Here is a 25,025-nt window from a genome sequence, read left to right on the forward strand (position 1 = left end):
GCTGCTCCTCACGTCGACGACTTCCTCACCCCTCGATCCGGTGATCCGCCACGGCCGTCACGGGACGCGCGGGCACCCCCGCCGGACACCCAGCGGCCCAGGACACTCGCCGCATCGCCGACACGGGACCGACGGCCGCGCGTTTCCCACCTTCCCGTCGTCGTCGTCGTTGTACCTCTCCCCGTCCACCTCGTCCTTCCGCCCGTCGTCGTCGTCGTCGTCGTCGTCGTTGTCGTCGCCGTCGACGTCGCCCGTCGTTCCCTCGTCGCCGGTTACCTCGGGTCCGTCACTCGGGTCGTCGGATCGGCCGCGTCACGGCCGACGAGAACAGTATTAACGTGGCGGCATCCGGCGCGGCGGGCCGCTCTACCTCTCGCGCTACGCTACGCCACGCTACGCTCGTCCCCTTGACAAATCAAGCGCACAAAGCGCAGCCCAACTCTCCACAGTCCACACACACACGACGGCACGGGGCCAAGCGAGACAACTCGATGGATCGGTGTCGTCCGTCCCCCTCGTGAAAGGCGCCCCCTCGCTCCCAGCCGAGAGATCTACCGTCGATTCCGCGGCGCCGGGTCGAGGATATCGAACGGTCGACGTCGACCTCGAGTCGAGTCGCGCGCGGCGAAAATGGCGAAATACGAAACGCCGAAAGCGCGCGTCGTCGCCGCTTAGGACCTCGATCGCCGTCCGTCCCTGATCCTATCCGCGTCCTCTGCCTTTTCTCTCTTTGGATTTTCCAATTCGTCAACGATATCTCGATGATCTTTATTAAACCACAAAATCCTATGCCAGCCTTCAGTGAATCGTAAACGAGACTTAATTAACGGTGGTACCGATAATTGGATATCGGCTGCAGAGAATTAAGTCAATTAAGGGAGATAAGAAAATTGAAAGAAAGAACGGATGTATATAGTACGATCGAAAGAAATGACATCTGTATCCGTTGCCCTTTTTGGGTCAATTATACTCGTTACATCACGAACTAATATCGCAGAAAAATTGTACCCCCTAACCTAACATAACCTCAATGATTTTTCCGAAGAAAATCCCGCGAATTCCTGTGTCACGATGAATTCCTGAAAATTCTGCAGATTGAATCGATTGTACCGACTAACTTAATTGTGAGGATTAATCTTGCTCATTTTTGCCAATCGTGTCAAATCAGGTAATCGATAAAACCCTCGGTTTAAATTTTCTCTTTTTCGCTCTCCTAGGAATGCAAAAATAAGATTAAGATAGACTGAACCGCGAGATTGAAGTTAAACATCGGTAGAAACGGATGTTTACCAAGCAACGCCTGCACTTCGTTGTAATACGCGGAAAGAAGCTTCACATTAATAACAATTTGACATTCGAAAAAAATCTGTCGCGCCGTCGAAAACGGAATACGGTGGCTCTCGGGCGGCCGCGGATAATAAAGGCCGCCTCACCGCGACGACATCTATCGCCCTTACGATTTACGACGTCGAGGGGGACAAGACCGAGCAGAAGCTACGGCGGGAGGGTAGGCTGCGGGAAGGAGCGAGAAGTGGGGAGGGAGAGGACGTTGTCGTCGCGGGCCGCCCGTCGTGTGTCGGATGCATATGGTGCCCGTGCGCGCGTTTGTTGTCGCGGATGTTGTGCGGACGGTGCTGCGGGTGCTAGTCTCGGGTATAGTCTCCCCGTCCTCCCCCTCCCCCTCTTCCCCTCGCCCCGCCCCCTCGCGGTGCGCAGCGCAGGATGGGCAACCAGGTGGCACGCGTCGGACACGCGTCGCACAAGAAGGTGGAATCGGCGACCGCGGCGGACCGCGCCGGTAACGGGAATCACGGAAGCACGAACGTCTCCTCCGCCACCTCCGCCGTCTCCAGGAGCGAGCCGGACCACCACAACTCTCACACGCAATTCTTGCCGATCGAGAGCCTCGCCAAGGTACAAACGGTCCGCCTCCCCCCCCCCCGGGCCGTTTAAAACTTGTTCTCGCCACCCCAGTAGTGGGCCACCAAAATCGGCTTGGTGTCCTGGAAAATCGTTGGGGGAAAACGTGGAGGCGATACTACACGTTCTCTCTCTCTTTCTCTCTCTCTCTCTCTGTTGTCAAAACATCTCTACTAGGCTGTGTTTTGGGGAGCAACGACAAAAACGCAGCCTCTTACCTGCCTCAGGCTCTACGAGGATTATTTTCCTCACGTTGATACTTTGCGACTCGTGGAAGTCGTTTCCACGGGTCTTCCACTCCTCTTGCAACTATTTATACTTTGAGTATTAAATTTTGATCACGATTCTCCAAATATTCCGAGAGAAATCTTATATCGTTTTCTCTGATGATGTAAGTTAATTTCTGAAATCTGAAAAGACATTTATTTTGATTGGATAATTATATAGAGGTCGAATAACTCATAATATAGAGTCAAATAATTCATTTTTTTTATCAAGACTCTTGACATTAAAAAAAAAATCAAATGACCAAGATTATCCAAAGATTGTTCGTAGAAACATATTGTGCTTGGGGATGACTATGGGATTATGGAATTAGAAAATCGAACAATTGCTCTTTTGATTTGTCTTATTTTAAAACTCCAAAACCTTCCACAACTCCTATATCCATTACGTTATTTCGCATACAGATTAGTAGCTATATATCTTATACCTGACCAGCTGTTATCAAAAGCTAGCGTTACCCGACTTATTTATATAATAGAAACATATATACCGTGTATGCATATAATTTTTTTCCTTTGCAAGCTGCAGAAGTTATTTTTGCTGCTTATATATCCTTGGTCTGATATATTTAATGGATTTTTTTTTTGCAAACACAAGTGTAAAAAATAATTAACATTTCTTTGAATAAATTTTAGTGGTATTCCAACACTGACATGTAAATATTTTCTCTTTTTCAGATACTGTCGCATCTTGCCTCTCAAGAGGAACACGTTAACGGCATTACCAAGTCTGTATTCGAACGGTACTTATTTCCTACTCATCCCGAACTGAGTGAGAAGCTGTTCAATCATCTGCACCACAATGCCCACGCCACGACCGTGTACTTAAGTACAACAGCTTTCAAGCAGCAATCCGAGAAGTTTCTGTCGGTAATGAACGACCAAGCTATCCTGGAGAATTACATAAAGATGTACTCCGACGGTGGCAACGTGACTCCCGACACGCTGCGGGCGTTACTGACGTCCTGCTACCAGCTGGCGATGGAAAACAACAGTACCAGTTCGTGCCTTCACTCGCAACAGATAATAAACGCAGTCGTTGTTTCATGTGTTAGTAAAATTTATTCGTTCAGTGCAGCATAAGCCTTTATATTACATTTGTCCGTTTTTACGACAAAGATTTCAAGTCTATTGATTGGCTATAAAATAGAGAAATCCATACAACTTCTCTTTCTTGCAGTCAACCAACAGGCTTGAAATACTTTGTCGTACGGCAAGTGTAATACCGGCCTAAATGTGTGACCGGAATTTCATTATTACACATGTAATCATATGTAATCATTCGCACGAGTAACATGGTATATCTGCATCGGTCGACCTGAATGAATAATTCATGCATGCGATCTGCGCTTACTAGCTCTTGGAATGCTTTACAGTTTCACGGCAAGACCAGCTTGTCGACGAGTTACGTGAGCAATTGGATCGGGCAGCACTGCCCACGCCTGGTGTACGGCCTGCAGCGATACGTGATACACGTGCTAACGACTGCCTACCGCAACGGTAAAGCGCTACTGTCGAAGGGGCAACCGCAACCCTCCGTGGATATACTTACCCCCGTGTTGGAAAAGTCCGATCGAGAGTTCCCGCAGGCGGACTTGTTGCCGATAAGCTATGTCTGGCTGCTGTCGTGTACGTTGCCGCAGTGCTACCTCCAGGTACGTTGTCACACAGAGTACTCAGTATTAATTATCGATATACTTTAATTACGTCCTGCCTGTAGAAGTATTTTTTTTCTTTTGCACAAAGAAATTAATTATTATTGCCGATGTAAGCCTAGTAATGTACGGATATAACCGGATCTACGTATCTATGTTGCGTGGTGTGTATGTGTAGACCAACGATTCACCGAAGGACATAACTCACGCTTTGATAGCCAGAAGAACAGGCAGTATTTGTCCAAGGCATTGGACGTTACTGTACGATAGCGGAGAGCACGGGGCCGGGGCTAATCGCTTCCTTCACCATGTATTAGGTTACAGAGGTCCGACTCTGCTAATTATAAGAGCCGCTAGCGTAGAGAGCGACGGGGAGTGTCCGACGTATTGCGTGTGCTCGGCCGTCGAGTGGCGTGAGAGTCATCTCTATTGGGGCGACGAAGACTCGATGGGCGTGCAACTGATTCCGTCCTATAAAGTCATGGCGAAAGGACCGAAAGTGCTTTACCTGAACACGAATATCAGGGGCTACCCGCACGGCCTGCGATTCGGTAGCGATCCACGCTCGCCGCTTATCAGTATCGACGAGGCATTCCACTCGGTGTCCATCGCCGGCGCGCCCTATCGCATCGCCAGCCTGGAGGTCTGGGGTTGCGGCGATACGAAGCTGAGGTAATGTCTTGCCAACTTTATATATATATAAAGAAATTAAATTGACGCAACCGCGATAACGAGAGACGCTATTGCGTTTTTGTGCAGGGAGAAGCAATTGGAGATCAAGAAGTGGCAGGTGAAAGAAGCGGAGAAACAGAGGGTCGTGAAATTAAGCGCGAGCGATTGGCTGGACCATCCCGATCGTTACTTACTAGAATTGGCTGGCAGAGCGTCTTACAACGAGTCTAACAATTAGAGCACGCACGATTGATAACGCGCGTGCTCAAATAACTGCTCATATTTACTTTTTTTTTCTCTCTTTGTACATATGTATATAGCGGCAAAGATGTTATTATCACCGGAATTTCTGTACTTATATATGTCGCGTACGAGGAACGTACGCATGAAATGTGATTATGTGACTTACGTGAAATACAGGGACTTATGCTTGACGTACTTAAGCACAAGTGCCAGTTTGTAATTGTCTATTTATTTTTCTTTTTTTCAGTATTTCCTTGTGAAACGATGTTATTTTTTTTTTATATTTTATAAATGCTTTTCGTTCAGCGAATTTTTTTATGAAAGGATTATTTTTTTAAAAGTTTCTTCTAAAAATTAAAAAAAATTTGTTTTAGAAATCGTATTTTTGCTCGATTTTCATAAAATATCTACGAATTTGACTTTAATAATCAGTGCGAAAACGGTCTTTTGATGTTTATATAAAAAGAAAAACTTGAATATATATATTAAATTGAAAATAAATATATTCTTGTACAAAATCCCGTACATACTTATATCACATATATCGCAAGACTCGTCGATTGTATATTCGATGCAAGCGTAATGCTACTTTATAAAACATAACAAAACTTGAGTATTATTTCATTTTTAGCAGTCTTTTTCATTGTCATTCGATTAGAATTCTTTGAATTCTTTGTCGCGAGTGTCAATTCTACGAATGAGTTTTTTCCAGCTGAAGTCTTCCTCGCCGTCGCGCAGATTTATCACGTTCTTCTCGTCGATGACGTCAAACAGACTTTTAAACGGCGTGTATCTCAGTAACGTGACTTTATCAGCGATTATTATCAGCTTGTGCCTCGCGCGAGTAATCGCTACCGTCAGACGTCGCTGATCGTCCAATATCTCGAATTGCTTCTTTTTATCGCATTCGACACTCTTCGTGCACGAGTACAGTATAACGTCCTTGTCGCGCCCTTGATACTGGTCCACGGTGTTCACTTCCACTTCCTTGTCTATGATCTTTCTCAATAAATTTATATGAGCGTTGTAAGGTGCGATGATTCCTATGTTTCTAGCGCACACGCCCGCCTCGGTGAGCACCTGGACGAGACGCGACGTAATGGCGACCTCCCAGATGTTGGAGTACGCCTGATCCGACGTGACGTTTCCGTCGACGGACTCCTCGTTCAATTTGTAAGTGCGGCCGGTATCGAGCAGCACCACCGAGTCGTCCAAGCTGCCGGAGAGCGCGCTTCTTATCCACCTCTCGCAGGACGCGAGCACTCGCTCCATGTTCGTGCCCGTCAAAGTCGCGTTCTCCACCTGCCTGCTGCCCGACACCAGCTTGCCGCGATACGTCGCGTCGTTGGCCAGCCTCATGATCCTCCCGTTCATCCTGTACTGCCTCCACAGATTGACGGTGCTGTCGTCGCCGTCCAGCCTGACGAACAGGGACTCGTCCGCGCCGAGGCTCGCGGCGGTTCGGCTCTTGACGACGGGCGGCAGCTGATCCGGGTCGCCGACGAGGACGAACTTGCGCGCGCTGTACAACGGCCGCAGCACCGTGGGCTGCATGATTTGCGCGCTCTCGTCGACGACGCACACGTCGAAGGTGCGCCTGCGGAGGAGCGCGTGATAAGCGCCGTAGCAGGTCACCCCGACGATCCGTTTGCCGTTGTAGAGCGTCTCCAGGTCCTCCGGCGTGTCGCAGCTCGCGATCGCGTACTCCTCGCTCTTGCACGTCAACAGGGGATGGATCTGCTTCGTCGAGCCGAGACGCAGAAAGTCGATGTCCCGTTCCAGCAGCTTGAGAAGAACGTTGTCCACCGCGCTGTGCGTGTGCGCGGTGATCAGCACGCTGGAGCCCAGCTCCAGCAGCAGCTCTATCAACGCGACCAGCGTCTGCGTTTTCCCGGTGCCCGGCATACCCTTTATCAGAACGTAGTCGTGGGCGGCCACCGCCTTCAGCACCGCTCTCTGCTGATTCTCGTTCAGATCGCTTATTATCCGGGCGCCAGCCGACACCGTCGAGCGCGGCAGTTTTTCCACGAACGTCGCCGGCCTCCTGTCGATGACGACGCGTCGAAGCTTGACGCTCGTCTCGTCGTTGCTCAACAGACCGGCCACGTTCGCGTAATTGAACGTCGCCAGACCCGTGGAGGGGTATTTGTCAATGTGGAACGTGGAATTTGGGTAAAGTCGCGTAATATCCTTGTCCAGCAGGACCGCGACGACGTCATGCGAAACGTACATTATATGCCCGGCGGCTATATTAACTCGTGCATCCGTGCTAACAATAACATAATTATCCTCGGCGAACGCGCCGCCGAACGTGCCGTTCTCGACGGTCTCCCCCTTGATGTTGACGCGTGCAAATTTGTGCCGATACCTGTCGCCCTGCTCCACCACCCTGCCGACGATCTTCACGTTGCAGATACACGTCCCCCTCGTCTCCCTCTTCTCGGGACTCGTCGTCCATACGCTGCTCAAACTGCTGCTATCGTTCTCGTGACTCTCCTCCAGTTGCAACAACGCGATCCACTTCATAACGTAATCCAAATGCCTGGTCTCGACGCTGTCCCGCAGCTCCTTGATTAGCGCCGTCAGCGGATGCGACGGCGACAGATTCGCGTTCGCGTCCCTCGCCAGATACGCGCAGCACAGATTCCGATAGGGACAACTGTCGCACGCGCTGTGATGATTTATCGGCTCGGGCAGCTCCATCGCCCTCAGGTCCGCCGCCGTGTCTACGCCCTGCAGGTCTTCCGGCTTCCTGGCGAAGTAATGCGCCAGGGTATTCCGCAGCAGTATCAAGTCCCTCTTCTCGTTATGCCCGCTCCTAATTTCCCGCATCGTATTTTCCTTCAGATACAACAGAAGCCCGGTGTCGATGTCGCGATCCCTGAAGCCCATCATCATGAGATAGAGAATAACCTGGCCCTTGTGCTCGAGCGAGTAGGAGGCCCTTCCGGTTTTCACCTCCAGCGGCATGATCTTCCGCCTCGAGTCGATATTCACCTCCGCCGTCACGTCTATCCTCCCCTTTATGCCGAGCTTCGGTATGTAAACGCTCTCCTCGATGTCCCGCACGCTGTCGATGCTACCCCGAAAGTTGTCCCTCAGATCGCTTATGCGCCGCTGCCTGTTACCCCTGACGTAATGCTGAATGAACTCGAAAATTCTCGGTGCGTACTCCATCATGCGCTTCCGGCACTCCACGAGCGACAGCTCCGACGCGTAGAGATAGTCCAGCGTGTCCTTCGATCGCAGTATATCGTCCAGCAGCCTGATCACGTCGGACAGCACGCAGATGTTCTCGCGCAGTGCCTTCTGCAGCCACTGATGAACCAGCGATCCCACGGTCATCACGGAATAATCGCCGTGCAAATTCGGCAGCGACTCTATCTTCCGGAACTTCTCGGCCAGCACCGCGCGCCTTCTGCAAAATAAACCCCCGGTCACCGTCGTGCCCGATATCAACAGGTCGGGCTGCGTGACGAGGAAACCGTTCTTGTCATCCACAATCCACCGCCGCGAGCCATCCCTCGCGGCCTGTATCGTGACGGTGTCGTTGACCCTCACTCGCGCGTCCTTCCAAAATCCCGAACATGCAACGGTGTCGATGTTCTCGGACTCGAGGTGCTGCACCGTCAGTACGGTGACTCTCGACTCGTGCCTCACGTCGACTATCTTACACCTCTGCAGGGTGGTGAGGTCGACCTGCGGATGCCACTCCTGATCGAAGAAGTCATCGAGCTCGTCCCCGTTCATCATCGTTGAAAAATCTTCGAAGGCATCTTCCGCTTTTTTTAAATCGTGCACCTTATCTCTCCTCTGCCTGGTCATCTCCAGCGTGGACAGGGACGACTTTGGGGCAACGGTGTTCAGGTCTTGCTCCTTAAGAACATGAGTGACGTCCGAAACGTTCGTACCTTTAATACCGGCAGAATTTGGTAAAGCACTCCCATTCTGCTCGCTCTTCGCCGCAGCGTCTTCCTCCTTTTTGTTAGTTTTCTGTAACACCGCATCCTCGCATGCCACTCGATTTTCCTTAAACCTACTGTACGGTTCCTCGAGGTCTTTCAACGCGGACAACAATACTGAATCCTCCTGCGATTCGAAATTTTCCTTTTTGTTAGTTTTCTGTAACACCGTATCCTCGCATGCCACTCGATTTTCCTTAAAACTACTGTACGGTTCCTCGAGGTCTTTCAACGCGGACAACAATACTGAATCCTCCTGCGATTCGAAATTTTCTGCCCCTGCAGCATGATGTTCTTTCAACGGTTCTTCGCTCGCATTACGTTTCTTCTTGGCGCTCACGCGGAATTCCTCGTCGAACGCATTATCCCGTTCCTTCCTTTTTTTCTCGATCGAAGCCTGAGATAAGGAATTTACATCTGACACAATCTTATCGTCGCTCGCCGCCGTCTTTGGAACTTTCATAAAGAACGATGATATCTTTGTCTGTGATTTACCGATGACATCGGCGGCAGAGATCTGTAAGCAAACAGAGAGAAGGGGTAGTTCACATAAATTTATTTTTTTAATCTGCTTTCATTTACATAAATACAAACCGCTAATTCATCGCTGTTTTCTATTATATACAAGTGTGTTAAGTGCCGTAAATTTATTCTACAGTTCAGAGTTGAAAGAGACACGTTAAAGTGCAGTATTATTATTTTTTTAACGGAAAAGAGAAGAAGAGGAGTATAAAAGGACGAAAAGATAATATCAGCACAGCAGTCGCAAATAAGTAAGTAAAGCATAATTTTTCTTCCTCACCTTTTTCTGTGATAATTGACGCTTCTTCATGTTTGCGTGTAATTCGCTCGAATTACTCGAACCGGCTCTGCATGTATCTCTCGTATATATCAGTCTAAAGTGCCATTAACTTACAGCCTAATACGCGTCTTAAACACAATCGGATCTTAAATCTCAAGTCCCACAAGTCTTATCACATGACACAGTATTATCGTTCCCGCGTAAACGTTCCACATGGACATCGCCATCTTAAACAGCGGATTTCGTAAACAAGCATATGGATATGTTCCTCCGAAGACGGTGCATGCACAAGGGAAATCCACATGGGAGCGGAAAAGCGGGCACCAATCAGAAGTTGCATTGGCTGCCAGCCGCAAGTTCGGCTAGCTCGACGCTGATTGGATCTGACAGCTGGAAACGCAACGTTTGCGGCGGGGACTGCGAACGTGACCGCAACGCATGCGCAGTTCGCTATATCGTGCCGCTCAAGTTTCGCAGCCTGAATAGTGACAGACGTCTTCATGTTTACGCCCGGCGTCGAGCGACGCTTTCAAATGCAAGATTCTCTCGTTTCGTGCAAAAACGCGAAATACGAATGAGTATAATTTGATCGATTTTCGAGGTAATGCATGCTAGTCTAAATAATTACTCGTATTTCTACGATTCGATCTCCAAGAGCTCGCCATGATTCTTCAGTATTAAAATAACCTAAAATCCGTATTTATGTGTATAAGGTCCATTTTAGTAGGGAAAATAAAATTTAAGAACTTCTGCAGATATATATCTTTATGTTACGTGATAAATTACATAGAATTCCGTTTATAAAATAAATATTTTTAATTTTCACAAATTTAGACGTCCTTTTGACGGTCCAACGGGAATTACAGTCGTCTTGCATCGTATACGAACCGAATTGCCTTTAATTGTTGGCTCTGCAATTCAGAGGGAACAAACAACTTGTATTCCGAGTTTGATAAAGAATGCGAATAAGAGATTTTATATTGCAGCTACTAAACTTACCTTCATAAAAAGGAAACTTCAAGTCTAATCGTTAACTAGATAAATCTCTCATTGCTGGCCCAGAATTGATATTAATTTCTTCTGAGTGTCATGTAACATCTTTTCTTTATTATCGAGAAATCTTCGGGTCGCCAGTGCACGATATTCTGGCCATTCAAACAAATGTTCAAATATAGGGCACGCATACCTTGGCGAGCAAAACTGGATGGCGAAATTTAAAGCTGGTAAAATCCTGAGTTCCCAACGAACTTTAATGCACAGCAGCAGCCAAACAAATCTGCGAAGTGCATGCGTTTTTTCGTTTAGAATTAATTGCAAATCGGTCTGAATATAGATACGCATATTTACCGTATTTTATGACTTTGCTGGTCGAAAGGATAAATGCTTAAAATTAATTGAATTTTATGTTTGTTCAGTTGCGCATGAAAAAGATATAGATTGTGTAGGAATATTATTTTCTGAAAGTCACAAAAGTTTCTTCGTTGAAGTAAAATACTGGGCATAGCGTCGACGTTGTCGTTCCAATTGGCCCATGCCTGCGCTAACTGGAAGCACTCTGTTTCCCACGTGGTTTTCATCGGTAGGTCGACAGGTGGAGAAATTACAGTATAGAACCAATCATGCCATTTAATGGAGTTTAACATCTGAAAACAGTGCAGGAGTCACACATTATTTTTAACATTAGAAATATTAATGCTAATAAAACTGATGCAGTATTTATTTGTATAAAGTATTACTTCTTTTTTCTCAGGAAAGTAATTGTACAAGCACTTGAACCAATCATCCGTCTGTATACTTTTGTTTGCAAACGTGTAAAAATAAGATTTGAGAAATGATTCGAACGCCGAGGGTCCTCCTACCATATTCTCCAGTTCACCCAAGAGTACACATCCCACTTCGTAGGGCACATAATTAATGGCTTTAATAGGCAACACATTCTTCAGATCAGGTATTAAGCTGTTTAGCAAACCGTTATTACCACCGAATTTGCTCACCTGTAAATACAATTTCGTAAGGTAATGCAATGCAGGAGTATGTATATGTTTGTCATGTGCTGTAAAATATTTATCTCACGTCATGTCACTTAATTTTTTTATCAAGACAGATCTTCACAGGGTACGTCCTAAGAACGTTCCCCAGCACGTCTTTCGGACAAAGTGTGCGGGATGTAATTAAAGTTAATATTTCTACCTTAATATTCAAATCAATTAATGCTCTCCTTTCGAGAAGTAACTTCGCTTGCTCATACTTCAATATTTGGCAAATAATTTTCCTGCTAATGAACATGCTGATACTTTGATTTAACCACAAATCATTATAATTTGAACACGTAACTAAATGCCCCGCCCAGCTCTGTGCGATACTCCGAGCGAGCATACTGATAATAGTATGATCCGTGCGAAGTAGAATCGGCGAAACAAATGTTACGCATGGACATTCTATTTCTTCGTAAAAATAGCCGATACTTGGTGGAAGCACGCATATGTCGAATCTGTCTAGAGATATTATTTTATATATAATATAAGAAAATAATTAATAAATAGAGAGGATTTTTCGTGATAAGCCAAAAAAAAAAGAGAGAAATTTATTCTCTATATAAAAACTTACATAAACTTAAATAATATTAAAGAATTGAATTGATGGCTTACCCCAACAATAAGGTCCACACAAACTTTCAGCAATTTCCAGCATGCGTTCAATCGTACCTGTTTTAAACGTCTTGATACTATCGATAAAATATTTATTTTCGACAAACACTTTGCTCCTTGAAGTAAGTTCTGCTTTCTGCAGATAACCCGCAACAATAATCACTGCGTAAGACGGTACCCTTGTCGTTTGAAAGAATTCATATACCCACAGCTGCTGTTTCTCAGATACTTTTGGCAAAAGTGCGGACATTATAACAGTAAAATCTTTTGGCACAGAAATCTAAAAATACGGAATATAATATATAATAGACATTAAATAGACATTTTAATTTAGTTAAAGCAGTTTATAAAAAAATATAGACATTTACGTTTACAGACGTGCACTTAGTTTCTTTTTCATTAACACATTACGCTTCTTTGTACACTTTTATTACTTTCATTAATCAATAATAATCATTAACAAATTAGTCAATAATAATTATTAACAAATTATTGTTCTTATGCGTATAAGAACTTAAAATTAATATGAAATGCGTATAAATATTATTTACATTTAAATTCTTACCTTAGCAGTGTATGAAAATTTAACAGATGGCGTATCCTGACATGGGAACACCGCTCTTGCATATGTTAGCTGAAAAAAAATAGATATTTTTATACAGTCTACATTTATATAAAAAAATTGTTTTATTTAGCCAATTTATACCTTGTTGTTAGACATTAGGAAGGGATGTGTAGAATCTGCAGTTTGCTCAGGTGTTAGCCAATATAATGCAGGGCAGTTTGGACTTGTTTCATATTCAATTTGAACTACACATCTGAAAGTATCGTATTATTATGTCTATACTCAATTCTTGCAACAATAATTTTTAATAATTATATATTTTTTTAATATTTTATATTTACGTTTGCTTTCCAGTTCCAAAATTATCTCTAGTTGGCGGTAATATTATGGTAAATTGACTTCCAATAGAATGTTGAGATTCTATAGTATTATATGGTAAGAATTTTCCAGTAACAGGATTTGTGACACGTTCTATGAGAAGGTTATATTTATCTAAAATCTAATTGCTCATTATTACATATTGATAATAAATCAAAATTTTGCTCAATAAAAAAGGAAATATTTACTCACTACTTCTTTAACGGAATCAAGGGATTTCTCTATTGTCAAAATAGCTTTCCCTTTAAGAACTCTTTTATTAAAATCCACATTCAATTCTAAATCGATTTTAGTTACACGTGCCAATTCTAATAGTTAGAAAGTAATAAGAATTAAAAAATGTATAAGTAACAAGTAATGATGCATAAACAATATACGTAAAAATATACGATAAGAAATAATACTGTAATTAAAGTTTTTACAACAATTACATGATATTATTTGAGAAATGCATATAATTTTCTGATCTTTACGCTAAATACATTTGAAAGGATTAGAAGAACGTTTTCTCGATTAATTAAATTTGTAAAAGAACGAAATCTAATTTTGAAAATTATAAATTACTAAAGGTTTAAAAATACGTTCGATAATTTTGTACATCTTAACAAATTCTGCAAACATCCCTCGTTTTAGTGCTTTCCCTTTGTTACATTTTTCTTTTCTTTACGTTTCTTTAAAGAAAATTAAATAAATGAATTTTAAATAATGTTTTATTGCATTATGCTCTTGTATCTCATAAAATAATAATTTAATACCTGGTCTCGCAAAGGAGTACGGATCTTCGAATGAATTCGAAGGCATTTCAAATTTTCACCTTTCCACCTTTCAATAATGGATCTTTTTCGTCTAAACTAGCTGATATGAAATATTGGACACAGTTTTCAGCGTTCTCGACCCTCGGTCGTATGATAACAACTATGAGGAAGTAGTTAAAATAATTATCTCACACACACCTTGACTTGAAGAAAAGAACTTTTGAAGAACTCACAATTTAGTTTTATACAGTTTTTTTCATAGTACATAAAATGAAAAATCTCATGTTACTGGTTCTTTTCGAGAAGGTTCTATCTACACGTATCGCACTCTATAACTATGAGGAACAAACAAAGAATTGACCTATTCCAACACCAGCCGCAAAGATACAGTCGCTTCTAATGTCTACCCTTATCCTTTTGGCAACATCGTTTGTTTATCGAAGTGTCGAGTAGATGACTGTGACTTTTAAATATCATCAATTAAACAATCGGATAGGTGGACAAATCGAGTTCGCAGTGTGCAGAATTTATTTATTTTTACTAGAATTTTTAGGCTACTTTTACTTTTCCGTTTAAAATCTAAATATTGAAACAGAATAATACGGGATATAATCGAATTGCTGTTGAGCAAGTTTAGATATAGGAATAGATATAGGAAATAAAAACAATAACGGGAATAAATTTAACGAGAAACTTATGCAGAGATATGTTTATTAAATAATCAATTAAATAATATTTCGTTTAACTAATACACTTCTTCATAAATTTAGATACTGACTTGACGATCAAACAGCCATGAATCGCTGTAAATTGAATTTCGTCGATTTACAAATTAAAATTTTATTTCGGCTTGTTATTCTCATATTTGAAAATTGTACCATTATGCGATTATATGTATATCTACTACGAACGACAATTATTTATAATTGTTCATAATGCTGCAGTATTAAAATATATGAAGTATTATTAGATATTTACTTTATATAGCCTTAATTGTCAGTACAAACCTTTCGAAATTAATCATATGATTCTGTATTCTGACATGTAAAATTAATATTTTAAGAAACGATAACCGATTTATTACAAATTAAAATTTTATTTCGGCTTGTTATTTTCATATTTGGAAATTATACCATTATTCGATTATATGTATATCTACTACGAACGACAATTATTTATAATTGTTCATAATGCAGTATTAAAATATATATGAAGTATATTATTAAATATTTTATTAAATATTTGCTTTACAAAAAAATAATCGTATTATACGCGAAAATGACATTATCCGTAGATGTTATATAGAATTGTACTTTCATTTTTATTCGCATTAATTTATAGAGTAATCAATCCCGGATGATAACAAACTGCAGTTTTAATTAAATCGAATATTTAATTGTTATCGTGTCGTGAATTTTATAATTATCTGTGCGTATTCACGGAAAACGCGTTAGTAATAAATCGTATAATTAATATTGCGCGCTAATCGTCATATTTCTGTCTTTCATTCCAAAGAAGTCCACTTGACTCACGTGGTCCCTCTCCATAATCTCCACTCGCCGCCGTCTCGCACGCGCTGGGTACATAACCTCGCAACCGTGTTACTGCTTTCACGAGGAAAAGAATCGGTAATCTGAAATTTTCTTTGCCGGGTCGCGTCGTACGTCCGAATTCGTTCCGCGCGTGTCTCTTGACGTCGAGCTGATCCCTCTTAGTGAGAAAAGTTTGTCGCGCGATACGTGGAGTCGCGATCGAGGAAGTCACGTCAAGGCACGCGGTCTGTGTGCGGCTTCAGAAATTGTCGGCTCGCGTCTGCCACGTTGCAGTTATTTGTTAAACATACGACGTTGTTAATTAAGCCCGTTTCTCGGATATTACACGTTCGGATTAGTTTCTATGTCCGCGCTGTACATCCGTTAGTTGTGCTGCGTATGTGTAGGTTGTAGCCCTGTGGGCGCAGCGATTTGAGGTGTAACCGAGGAGTGTACATGCGTGAACGTTAATGCATTTTGCATTTCGCTTGACTGTTCCAGGGATTGAGCTGCAATCATGAGTCGTTTCTTCGCAACTGGCTCAGATTCGGAGTCCGATAGCGCGTCCGAGGAGGAGCAGGTGCAAAGGGCGCCCGCGACGGCATTCACCGTAAGTACCGTCGTTCGAGGCAAGTCGTTTTCAACGTCGTTTTCCGTCAGCAGGTTCCTCCCCGCGACGTTCTATTACTTGATTCCATTATTAAAGTAACACGAAGTGTGTCTCTCTCCGCAGTTCAGCGACGATGAGGAGGAAACGAAGCGCGTCGTGCGCTCCACGAAGGAGAAGCGTTATGAGGAGATTGCGAATCTTATAAAACTCATTAGGAATTACAAGAAGATCAAGGACATGAGCAGCATGTTGACCAGTAAGTTGTCTCAACTTTGTAAATCTTCTGTGACGTTTTTTTTTCTGTTTTTGTGCAATTGAAAGTTGGACCGGCGAGGATTAAATATACGAGCATCATTAGTTGATTTGTTTGTATTCCTTTCATAAATCTGTTGGTACGTGTTTAAACGCTTTTATTATAACGAGCATTTGCTGCCATAATTCTAGGCTTCGAGGACTTGATGCGGGCCTATCAGAAAGCCCTGCCCGTGATCACCAAGGAGGAGCTTGGACAAACGCCGCGATTTTACGTTAGATGCTTGGTGGAAATGGAGGATTTCATTAACGAGGTGTGGGAGGATCGCGACGGGCGCAAGAACATGTCCAAGAACAATTCCAAGTCGCTTTCGACCCTGCGTCAGAAGCTGCGAAAGTATAACAAGGACTTTGAAGAGGACATTGGCAAGTTTCGGGAGAATCCCGATCAGGACGATGACGAGGAGGAGGAGAAAGGTTTGATTGTCACACGAGACGTTTGTTACAGATGCCTATTTAAGTTCCAGTCTTTTTCAAGAGAGGGAAAAAAAATGAATTATTTCTATTTCAGCCGAGGAGGTGATAGAATCCGAAGAGGAAGATGACAGCGCCGTGGCTTTCAAGAAGGCGGGCTCGGAAGCGAGTGAACCCGATGTATCCAAGTTCAAGGTTTTCTATAACGACTTCTATCAAGACCTTACAAGCGCCGGTGGTTGAGCAAAATAATTGAAATCCATTCCCTTGCGTTGTTGCATTGCAGAAGACCGTAACCGACGGCGAGGAGGGCAGTGAAAGCGAGTCTGACTGGGGCAGTGATTCGGACAGCGAGAGCACGAGTAGCGACGACGAGGGCCAATATCAAAACATTCGTGAGCGTTTCATCAAGAAGTACGTGTTCTTTCAGTCCACGATAAAATCCGATAGAGATTTTCTTCACGAAAAAGAGAGCTGAATTTAACGATTATTATATTATGATTTGTTTTAGGGCTTCAACTCAAGAAGAGGACGAGGACAAGGCGAAGAGGAAGGAGCAGAAGAAGGAGCGCAAGGAGAAGGAGCGAAAGAAGAAACGCGACGAGGACGATGGCGAGGGCGAGTGGGAAACCGTCAAGGGCGGCGTGGCCATTCCCTCCGAGAAGCCCAAGATGTTCGCCAAGGACGCGGAGATTAACATCGGCGCGGTGCTGAAGAAGCTCTCCGAGATAATCGCGGCTCGCGGTAAAAAGCGCACGGACAGACGCGAGCAGATAGAACTGTTGCACGAGCTGCAACTGATAGCCGACGCGCATAATCTCGGCTCGGCTGTAGCCGTGAAGATCAAGTTCTCCATCGTCTCTTCCATATTCGATTACAATCCGAAGGTCTCTGACGCTATGAAGCCGGAATATTGGTCCAAGTACGTATTTTTTGCGTGACGTAGATAGATACGAGCATGTATATATAAATTGATAAGCTTAAAATGTAAGATTTAACGGGATTTGTGATTTTTCGAGACACTGTCTGCAATACATTTCGTATTATCGTTTCACTTAGCGCTTGCAACGAAATTGTTTGTTCTTTTTAACTGGATTGTTTGCGCAGTTCATCTTTCCTTCTTTTCTTTCTTTTCATTCGAAAGAAAAGGAAGCAAGAAGTTCAGTTAAAAAAAAACAGACCTATTGTTTCATCCAGTTTATCAAATTAAACAAGGATAAATGATGCGAGCGTTGTAAGCGCCAAATAGAACGCACCGCTTCGTAGGAACGGATGAAAAGAGGCTTCTTGCACGCGCGTTTTTCGTCTCTTTTTTCCACTTGTTCTGACGATGTGCAGTAAGTCGCTTCTCTTGTAGAAGATCATATTCGTGCGTTTAAGTTTCCTGCGTGTCGTGCGTGCGTATTTAATCTATTTTCTCAGCATTTAAAGTAAACAAGTGTCAAATAAAACACTTATTCTTACAGAATAATCGAGCGCATTACCGAGATGCTGGATATGCTGCTGATCAATTTGGATATGGTAATAGCGGAAACGATAGTGGAAGAAACGGAGGAGTTTGAAACGTCTCCGTACAAAATACACGGTTGTGTATTGACATTGGTGGAACGTCTCGACGAAGAATTCACGAAGCTGCTGAAGGAGTGCGATCCCCACAGCAACGAATACGTGGAAAGGTAATGGTCTTTTCGAGAGAATTATGCGTAATTTCATATTTATGACTGTTAATATTTTTTGTACGATCAAATTTCCGCTTGTTACAGATTGAAAGATGAGAAGCAAGTTGCCGCCATAATTGACAAGGTGCAAGAATATTTGGAGAGGCACGGAACTGTCTCCGAGTTGTGCCGCGTGTACCTTCGTAAAATCGAGCACTTGTATTACAAATTCGATTCGAATGTTCTGAAACAAAAGGAGGTAAAAAAAAAAAGAAAATCTTGCAGAGTAATTTCCATGCGCGCGCGCGTTCTTCCGTTTTTATTTAAATTGTAAAATTGTAATGTGCATTAGGGTGAACTGGGATCAGATGCCATCACATCCGTGCAAGTTATGGAGAAGCTATGCAAGTACGTTTACGCCCACGACAACACTGATCGGCTGAGAACTCGCGCGATTCTTTCGCACATTTATCACCACGCTCTCCACGACAACTGGTTCCAAGCGCGCGACTTGATCCTGATGTCGCATCTCCAGGAGACCATTCAGCATTCCGATCCAGCCACGCAGGTTTGAACTTATACCAATTTTTATCTTGATTTTATTAAAATGTAAATATAAAAATAACTTTAATTTACTTTCAATTCTAAATTTATCGGAAATAATTTTACTTTTTTTTTTTTATATAGATTTTGTACAATCGTACGATAGCCCATCTGGGATTGTGTGCATTCCGTCATGCGAATATCAAAGACGCCCACAATTGCTTGGTCGATTTGATGGTGACGGGCAAGGTGAAGGAACTTCTGGCGCAGGGTCTGCTGCCGCAACGGCAACACGAGCGCAGCAAGGAGCAGGAGAAGATCGAGAAGCAGCGGCAAATGCCTTTCCACATGCACATTAATCTCGAACTTTTGGAATGCGTATACCTCGTTTCGGCGATGCTCATCGAAATTCCGTATATGGCTGGTATATTTTCTTATTTTCCGTTTGATATTTTTTTATATTATTTATATATATATATTTTTTTACGGAGTTACTACACGCAGTTTATTACACGCGACAAATTAATCGATTCCAGCGCACGAGTTCGACGCGAGACGAAGAATGATCTCGAAGACGTTCTACCAACAACTGCGATCCAGCGAACGTCAGTCGTTGGTCGGGCCTCCGGAATCTATGCGGGAGCACGTTGTTGCTGCCGCGAAGGCGATGCGTAACGGAAATTGGTCAGCTTGCAACAATTATATTATAAATGAAAAGATGAACGCAAAGGTATTAAGAGCGATATTTTGGCATTGGCAATTTTTTTTCTTTCAAATCGAGAATACCGTGATATACTGATTGCTTTTGTCAAAAACAGGTGTGGGATCTGTTCCATCAAGCGGACAAAGTGCGAGCCATGCTGACACGACTAATCAAGGAGGAGGCATTGAGGACTTATCTGTTCACGTACTCGCATGTGTACGATTCGATCTCGATGCCAAAGCTCGCCGACATGTTCCAGCTGAAGCGGCCCATAGTCCACTCGATTATCAGTAAAATGATAATTAACGAGGAACTTATGGTATGCAAAGATATCTTTATGTCGTACATCGTCTTATTGATATTGATAAAATAAGTGTATTTTTTTCTTTTCGTAAATCTAGGCATCTTTGGACGACCCAACTGGAACTGTAGTTATGCACCGAAGCGAACCGAGCCGCCTTCAATCATTAGCTCTGCAATTGACGGACAAAGTCAACAATTTTGTAGATTCGAACGAGCGTATCTTCGAAATGAAGCAAGGTATAGTATACAGACGAATGAAGTATATTCGTTGATCTTTATTTTGATGTATCATCGAGATCATTGATTAGAATGCTATCAAAATTGTTTTATTTTGAAAATTAAGTAGATTAATTTTTTATCAAAAATAATGAAATTATTCATTTCTATATCAATATCTATTTGAATACATTTTTACTTTTATTTTCTATATCATGTATATTGTATATTCTTCTTTTACATCGGTTTTTAACAAGCCTGAACACAGACTTGACTTATTCCAATTCTGACTTTATAGCTAAATTCGTATATATATTAAAAATGGAAAGAATACAAATAACGCTATGACCACAGAAAAAAGGAGAGAAAGTGAAAGAGAAAATTAAGATATTTAATCATATTCGTGAATAACTCTTTGAATGTTTTATTTTTTATTATTGTATTTTATGTTTTTAGCTTTTTTGTCAATCAAAATACTTTTAGAAATATTTAATCAAGAAAGTTGAATACAATTTTTTTTACAAAAATATACACTTTATTAATGTACATTTCATACATATCTTATACATTTATTAAATAATGCAGGTAACTTCTTCTCGAGAGGAAACCAAGGCAATTTCCGAGATCGTCAAAATTACAATCGTCAAGGACAGGATTGGGGCCGACAGAGGCGCGATCGCGATCGCGATCGTGATCGTAATCGGGAGGAGAATCGTAATTATTAAGTACACGGTATATATATACCAATACGGCATAACGATATAATTGTACGGAATATAATTGTTTTTTGTATATAATTTCGTCGTTATTATTAATGCTATAATGTTATAATGATTAAAGTTTGACGATATCTCTAATAATGCTGTGCGAAAAACGAAACTACCCAGTTCACGTTTCGCACCGAATTATTAGAGATATTATTAAACTTTAATCATTATAAAATTATAGCTTTAATAATAGCGATGACATTATTCTCAGTTTTACTTTTCGCACCGAATTATTAGAGATATCGTCAAACTTCAATCATTGTGACGTTTAAATTGAATAACACCGATGACATTATATAAAAAAAAAACAAATACTGATACATTGCAAAATTATTTACATTTTTGCTCCGCAATATTGTCGACGATTAGGTATTATATATAATTTATATAAAATGAGTATGTATAATCTTTTGTGTATTTATTGCACGAAAAAAAAAACATTTTTACATTCCTGAGTAAGATATGAGTCTTCATATCTTTTGTATCCTCTGGATGAGTTTGTTACCCGTTAGAATAGTGTCGGACGTAAGAACGAGACGTATCCCTGTAGACTTCTCTACGAGCCGGCAGGCCGCTATTTCCGCGCAGGTAATGCCACCTATCACGCATATCACGACCCGTTTTGGCGACAACGCGCCTCGGTGACCACTTACGGCGCAGCTCGATAGATTCGTCAGATCCTCGAAGCTGCGAGGGTCCTTCTCTTGATTCGACACGATGTTTAATATTTGCGCCTGTAATACGTTAAACGATATCGCGTTAATATCATATAACTACGCTTGATTTATAATGTAATACGTTAAACGACATCGTAATATCGCTTGATTTTTACAGTGGAGGAATAATGAAATACGAACTATTGCGGGTGTATAAGCGTTGTTGAACACGTAGCTGGGACAGGTGCGGCCGTTCTGATCGGACCGTTTCGAAGAACCGGGCAGCATCTTCAATTTTTGCGCGTTGCCGCTCCACTCGCTGCTCCAGTTCGGCAGCTTGTGCAAAATATATTCGTTCCTGTACTTCAGCAAGCCGGCCGTGTGCAGCTTGTAGAACAGCGGGATATGCTGATAACCGTGGCTGTGGAGATGCAGCTTTTGGATGTTCTGAAGCTCGCTCTGCGTGACACCGTCGGTGGTGATGGACAGCAGGCACAGGAGCCGCAAACATCGCAACGCGTGCTCGTCTGCAAGAAAATTATTTCACCCTTTAATCGTGATTAGGTCATTAATTTTAATCCCAATTAATTTCTGATATCGCGATTATTAAATATAGCTCTGATTCCATTAATTCTAGGAGACGCACCTATATGTCTCTCAATGTAGCCCAAGCATTCCTTTCGGTCCCTGCAGTCGATCATCAGCTTCTCGATCGTCTGCAGGACTTGGAACTCGGAGCCCAACGTGTCCGCGATGGTCTGGCACGCGGATATGTGAAACGCCAGCTGCCGGGTCATGTCGCTGGTCTTTTGCAATCTCGTCGACACGTATCTCTCCATCTCGGACAGCTGCATCGTCTGTACCGCCTCCTGCTCGGCTGATGTTAAGCCAGCAAATTAAAATAACGACAAAGCGAGAAGCGCGGTATTATAATTATATAGTGACAGATACATTTAAGCGACTTGGCCTTCCCGTGTAAAATCGGGAAAACGTCACTGCAGGGCGTGTCTCTCACTTCCCCGTAGATCTGATCCCTATTCGGATCCAGTCTGGTTTGCGATTTCTCCAACGTCGCCGTGCCGACGTTCACCTCCACGACTTCGTTCAACAAGCCCGCGTACGTGACGGGCGTCAGGAGGGTCGCGGCCAGATCGAAGCTCCTGTCCATCACGATCAGGGCGCCGATCTCGTTCTCCAGGCTGGACGAGCCCAGACTCTGCTCCATGGTCTCCATCAGCTTGCTCAGTTGCTGGCTGTGCTTGCCGAGGTAGAGCGAGAGCCTCGGCGAGCCGAGTATCAGCTGCAACGACCACATGTTGCGCGCCAGCGCTCGCAGAGGACTGGTGTCCTTGTGGTAGTACAGGTCGACGAACATTGGATTTTCCAGGGACAAAACGTTCCCGTCTAATCTCACGAACTCCGCCGATAACGTCCGCAACGTAATCAGCTCGGACAAGCCTGGAACAGAAACGATTCGGCGCGTTATTAAAGATAAACGGAACAGATAATGGTCGTCGGTAATTTGGCGGTAATTTGCTGACCTTCCTCCTCGACTAGATTGTATAACACAGGCGGAACGAACGGCATGACCAGCAGGTGATGGCACACTTCGACGTGAGGTCCGCTAATGAGGGATATCTCGGACTGTATCTGATCTAGGACCCTCTTGCAGGCGATCAAGCTGTTAGACACTAAGAATATACGTTGACTGTTCGACGGCTTCAGCCCCTCCTCCATCTTATAAATCTTGTCCACTCCGTATCGCCTTGAATAATATGATACAATTATTACGAATTTCGTAATCAATAAGAGTAATACATAAGGTATATGTTAAAACATGAGATCATTTACTTCAATACGGTCACTCCTATGAAACTATCCAGTATTTTCATCAGTTTCTGTTCTATTATCAGATCCTTCGATCCTGGAATGGTATCCAGTATTTTTACAAGCTTCTGCTGACTGATTTGCTGCAGCGCGGACAGCTTATCATCCAGGGTGATATCCATTTTGTTTTATCCACAGTAAACCATAATATATTATATATATGTAGCACAGTGCTCGAAGAGAAGTACTCTCTGAAGCTGATTATCCTCACAGATGTTTTTCATATCTAAAAATAAGAATTATTTTACATATAAATATGTGCACGTGTGTGTGCACATTCTGCTAAATATATTAATATATAGGATAAATTATGTATAAGAAAATTGCTTTCATTCTTTTCTCTCCGCAAGAAACAGACTTATTTATGATGCAAACTAAGAATTTGGTAAAATTTAATTAAACATTTATTTATTTATTTATTTGCACACTTAAGTAATGCGCAAACTAGGAATGTCATTTATAAATTGTGTATTTACTATTTGCATAACAAGGCTCGTGTTGCACAGGTTGCACTTAGGCACCCCAGGCCTTTGTTTACATTTGACAGAAGAAAGTTAAGAAAGATGTGAAAGCAGTATGTATAATGAATGGTACTCCAATGAAAATGTTTTGTTCCAATTTGCGATCAATCAGTTGCCGAATTCCTCTTCAATTAAGAATTAAATTGAGAACTAGAATTATATATATATTTCTTTTTATAAATTAGTCGAATAACGTTTCGTCTACAGTATATATCCATATACGATCGTAGAAAGTGGGCAACAGGTTTCGTGATAAGAAAATTGAGGATCGGTTGAAACACGCAATTATAAATAAAATTGCACACAGTCGCGTTCGCGTTATCGGCAAATTTGCGGGGCAAACGCGACGTTTAGCGCGATAAGCTAGGTAAGAATTGCGCGGAGAGCGGAGCACATAAGGTGTACGCGCGGACATACGCGAAGGATGCTCGCACAGAACATATACTAAGAGAAGCGCAAGCTCCGTGTTAAACGAAGGAAACAAATATCGATCGCCGCGCTCCAAGTGGTTTGGCATAGTATTAGATAGCAAATATGCCGTATGGAAAATGCTCCAGTGACTAGACATGAATCTATATGTTTCAGGGCACTTACACAAAAAACATATTAATTTCAAATGCTTCTTTTAATATTATAATAAAAGAAGCATTTAAAATTAATAAGTTTTTATGTAAGTGTCCTGAAACATATAGATCCAAGCATTTACCTTATATATATATATATAATTTAAATGTTTGAAAAAATATATACTCAATTATTTATATATTCAAATTTTTACACAAATATTCAAAAAACTAACTGTAACTTTTACAAGTCTTAAAAATAGAAATTAAATTGTTTTGGTTTACAGCAGTCAAATGTATGCAGCAAGAAATATTTTAAGTTATAAATTATTGATACACAAGAAATAAGTACAAGTTCTACAGAATATAATCAAAGAAAACTAAATACTTATAAAAAAAACCAAACAGGATTATCATGTGTAAAGGCTTAGATCGGAAGAGCACACGTCTGAACTC

The 25,025-nt window shown here is 42.4% G+C and overlaps 5 protein-coding genes across 13 annotated transcripts in view; 2 read left to right on the forward strand and 3 right to left on the reverse strand.

Moving 5' to 3' along the window:
• Positions 1–1,720: 1,720 nt before the first annotated feature.
• LOC105454901 lies at positions 1,721–5,001 on the forward strand. The gene is made up of 5 exons (XM_011697852.1): positions 1,721–1,914; positions 2,883–3,254; positions 3,581–3,859; positions 4,038–4,531; positions 4,619–5,001. Exons 1-5 carry the CDS (start codon positions 1,723–1,725, stop codon positions 4,767–4,769), a joined length of 1,488 nt encoding a protein of 495 aa, XP_011696154.1. The 5' UTR covers positions 1,721–1,722; the 3' UTR covers positions 4,770–5,001.
• Positions 5,002–5,253: 252 nt separating this feature from the next.
• LOC105454902 (DNA replication ATP-dependent helicase/nuclease DNA2) lies at positions 5,254–9,793 on the reverse strand. 2 transcript variants are annotated; one of them, XM_011697854.1, is made up of 3 exons: positions 9,539–9,793; positions 9,011–9,253; positions 5,254–8,881 (listed from the first exon to the last, which is right to left on the reverse strand). In XM_011697854.1, the coding sequence occupies exons 1-3, from the start codon at positions 9,566–9,568 to the stop codon at positions 5,429–5,431; spliced, it is 3,726 nt and encodes a 1,241-aa protein (XP_011696156.1). In that variant the 5' UTR covers positions 9,569–9,793; the 3' UTR covers positions 5,254–5,428. The 2 variants fall into 2 exon arrangements, with proteins under 2 accessions (XP_011696156.1, XP_011696155.1); XM_011697853.1 differs by having other exon boundaries at positions 5,254–9,253.
• A 224-nt stretch (positions 9,794–10,017) lies between these two features.
• Positions 10,018–21,348, forward strand: LOC105454906 (eukaryotic translation initiation factor 3 subunit C). Of its 4 annotated transcripts, none has more exons than XM_011697863.1 (15): positions 10,018–10,139; positions 15,918–16,026; positions 16,150–16,282; positions 16,471–16,755; positions 16,850–16,947; positions 17,039–17,166; positions 17,264–17,674; positions 18,219–18,428; positions 18,516–18,669; positions 18,763–18,978; positions 19,098–19,377; positions 19,490–19,683; positions 19,772–19,975; positions 20,058–20,196; positions 20,761–21,348. In XM_011697863.1, the coding sequence occupies exons 2-15, from the start codon at positions 15,934–15,936 to the stop codon at positions 20,898–20,900; spliced, it is 2,685 nt and encodes an 894-aa protein (XP_011696165.1). In that variant the 5' UTR covers positions 10,018–10,139; positions 15,918–15,933; the 3' UTR covers positions 20,901–21,348. The 4 variants fall into 4 exon arrangements, with proteins under 4 accessions (XP_011696165.1, XP_011696163.1, XP_011696164.1 ...); XM_011697861.1 differs by lacking the exon at positions 10,018–10,139 and adding an exon at positions 15,436–15,512; XM_011697862.1 differs by lacking the exon at positions 10,018–10,139 and adding an exon at positions 15,591–15,819.
• LOC105454907 (leukotriene A-4 hydrolase) lies at positions 10,289–14,959 on the reverse strand. 3 transcript variants are annotated; one of them, XM_011697867.1, is made up of 12 exons: positions 14,892–14,959; positions 14,118–14,463; positions 13,885–14,044; positions 13,322–13,437; positions 13,093–13,250; positions 12,893–13,004; positions 12,752–12,820; positions 12,187–12,466; positions 11,729–12,033; positions 11,275–11,532; positions 10,886–11,181; positions 10,289–10,814 (listed from the first exon to the last, which is right to left on the reverse strand). In XM_011697867.1, exons 3-12 carry the CDS (start codon positions 13,928–13,930, stop codon positions 10,586–10,588), a joined length of 1,869 nt encoding a protein of 622 aa, XP_011696169.1. In that variant the 5' UTR covers positions 13,931–14,044; positions 14,118–14,463; positions 14,892–14,959; the 3' UTR covers positions 10,289–10,585. The 3 variants fall into 3 exon arrangements, with proteins under 3 accessions (XP_011696169.1, XP_011696168.1, XP_011696167.1); XM_011697866.1 differs by having other exon boundaries at positions 10,289–10,449; positions 10,538–10,814; positions 13,885–14,463; XM_011697865.1 differs by having other exon boundaries at positions 13,885–14,463.
• Positions 21,344–25,025, reverse strand: part of LOC105454905 (vacuolar protein sorting-associated protein 33B) — a 4,862-nt gene continuing 1,180 nt past the window's right edge. The window contains exons 1-7 of one of the 3 annotated variants that reach the window (XM_011697859.1): positions 24,080–24,677; positions 23,450–23,711; positions 23,140–23,363; positions 22,550–23,056; positions 22,245–22,475; positions 21,800–22,125; positions 21,344–21,676 (exon numbers count right to left, since the gene is read on the reverse strand). In XM_011697859.1, the coding sequence (XP_011696161.1) occupies positions 21,413–21,676; positions 21,800–22,125; positions 22,245–22,475; positions 22,550–23,056; positions 23,140–23,363; positions 23,450–23,607 (1,710 nt within the window). In that variant the 5' untranslated portion in view covers positions 23,608–23,711; positions 24,080–24,677 and the 3' untranslated portion in view covers positions 21,344–21,412. Of the gene's footprint in view, positions 21,677–21,799; positions 22,126–22,244; positions 22,476–22,549; positions 23,057–23,139; positions 23,364–23,449; positions 23,712–23,961; positions 24,678–25,025 lie in introns of those variants that run through there. The other 2 variants (XM_011697857.1, XM_011697860.1) reach the window with 2 other exon arrangements.

Source organism: Wasmannia auropunctata, unplaced genomic scaffold (assembly GCF_000956235.1).
Source record: "Wasmannia auropunctata unplaced genomic scaffold, wasmannia.A_1.0 LD335972.1, whole genome shotgun sequence".
Taxonomy (NCBI): domain Eukaryota; kingdom Metazoa; phylum Arthropoda; class Insecta; order Hymenoptera; family Formicidae; genus Wasmannia; species Wasmannia auropunctata.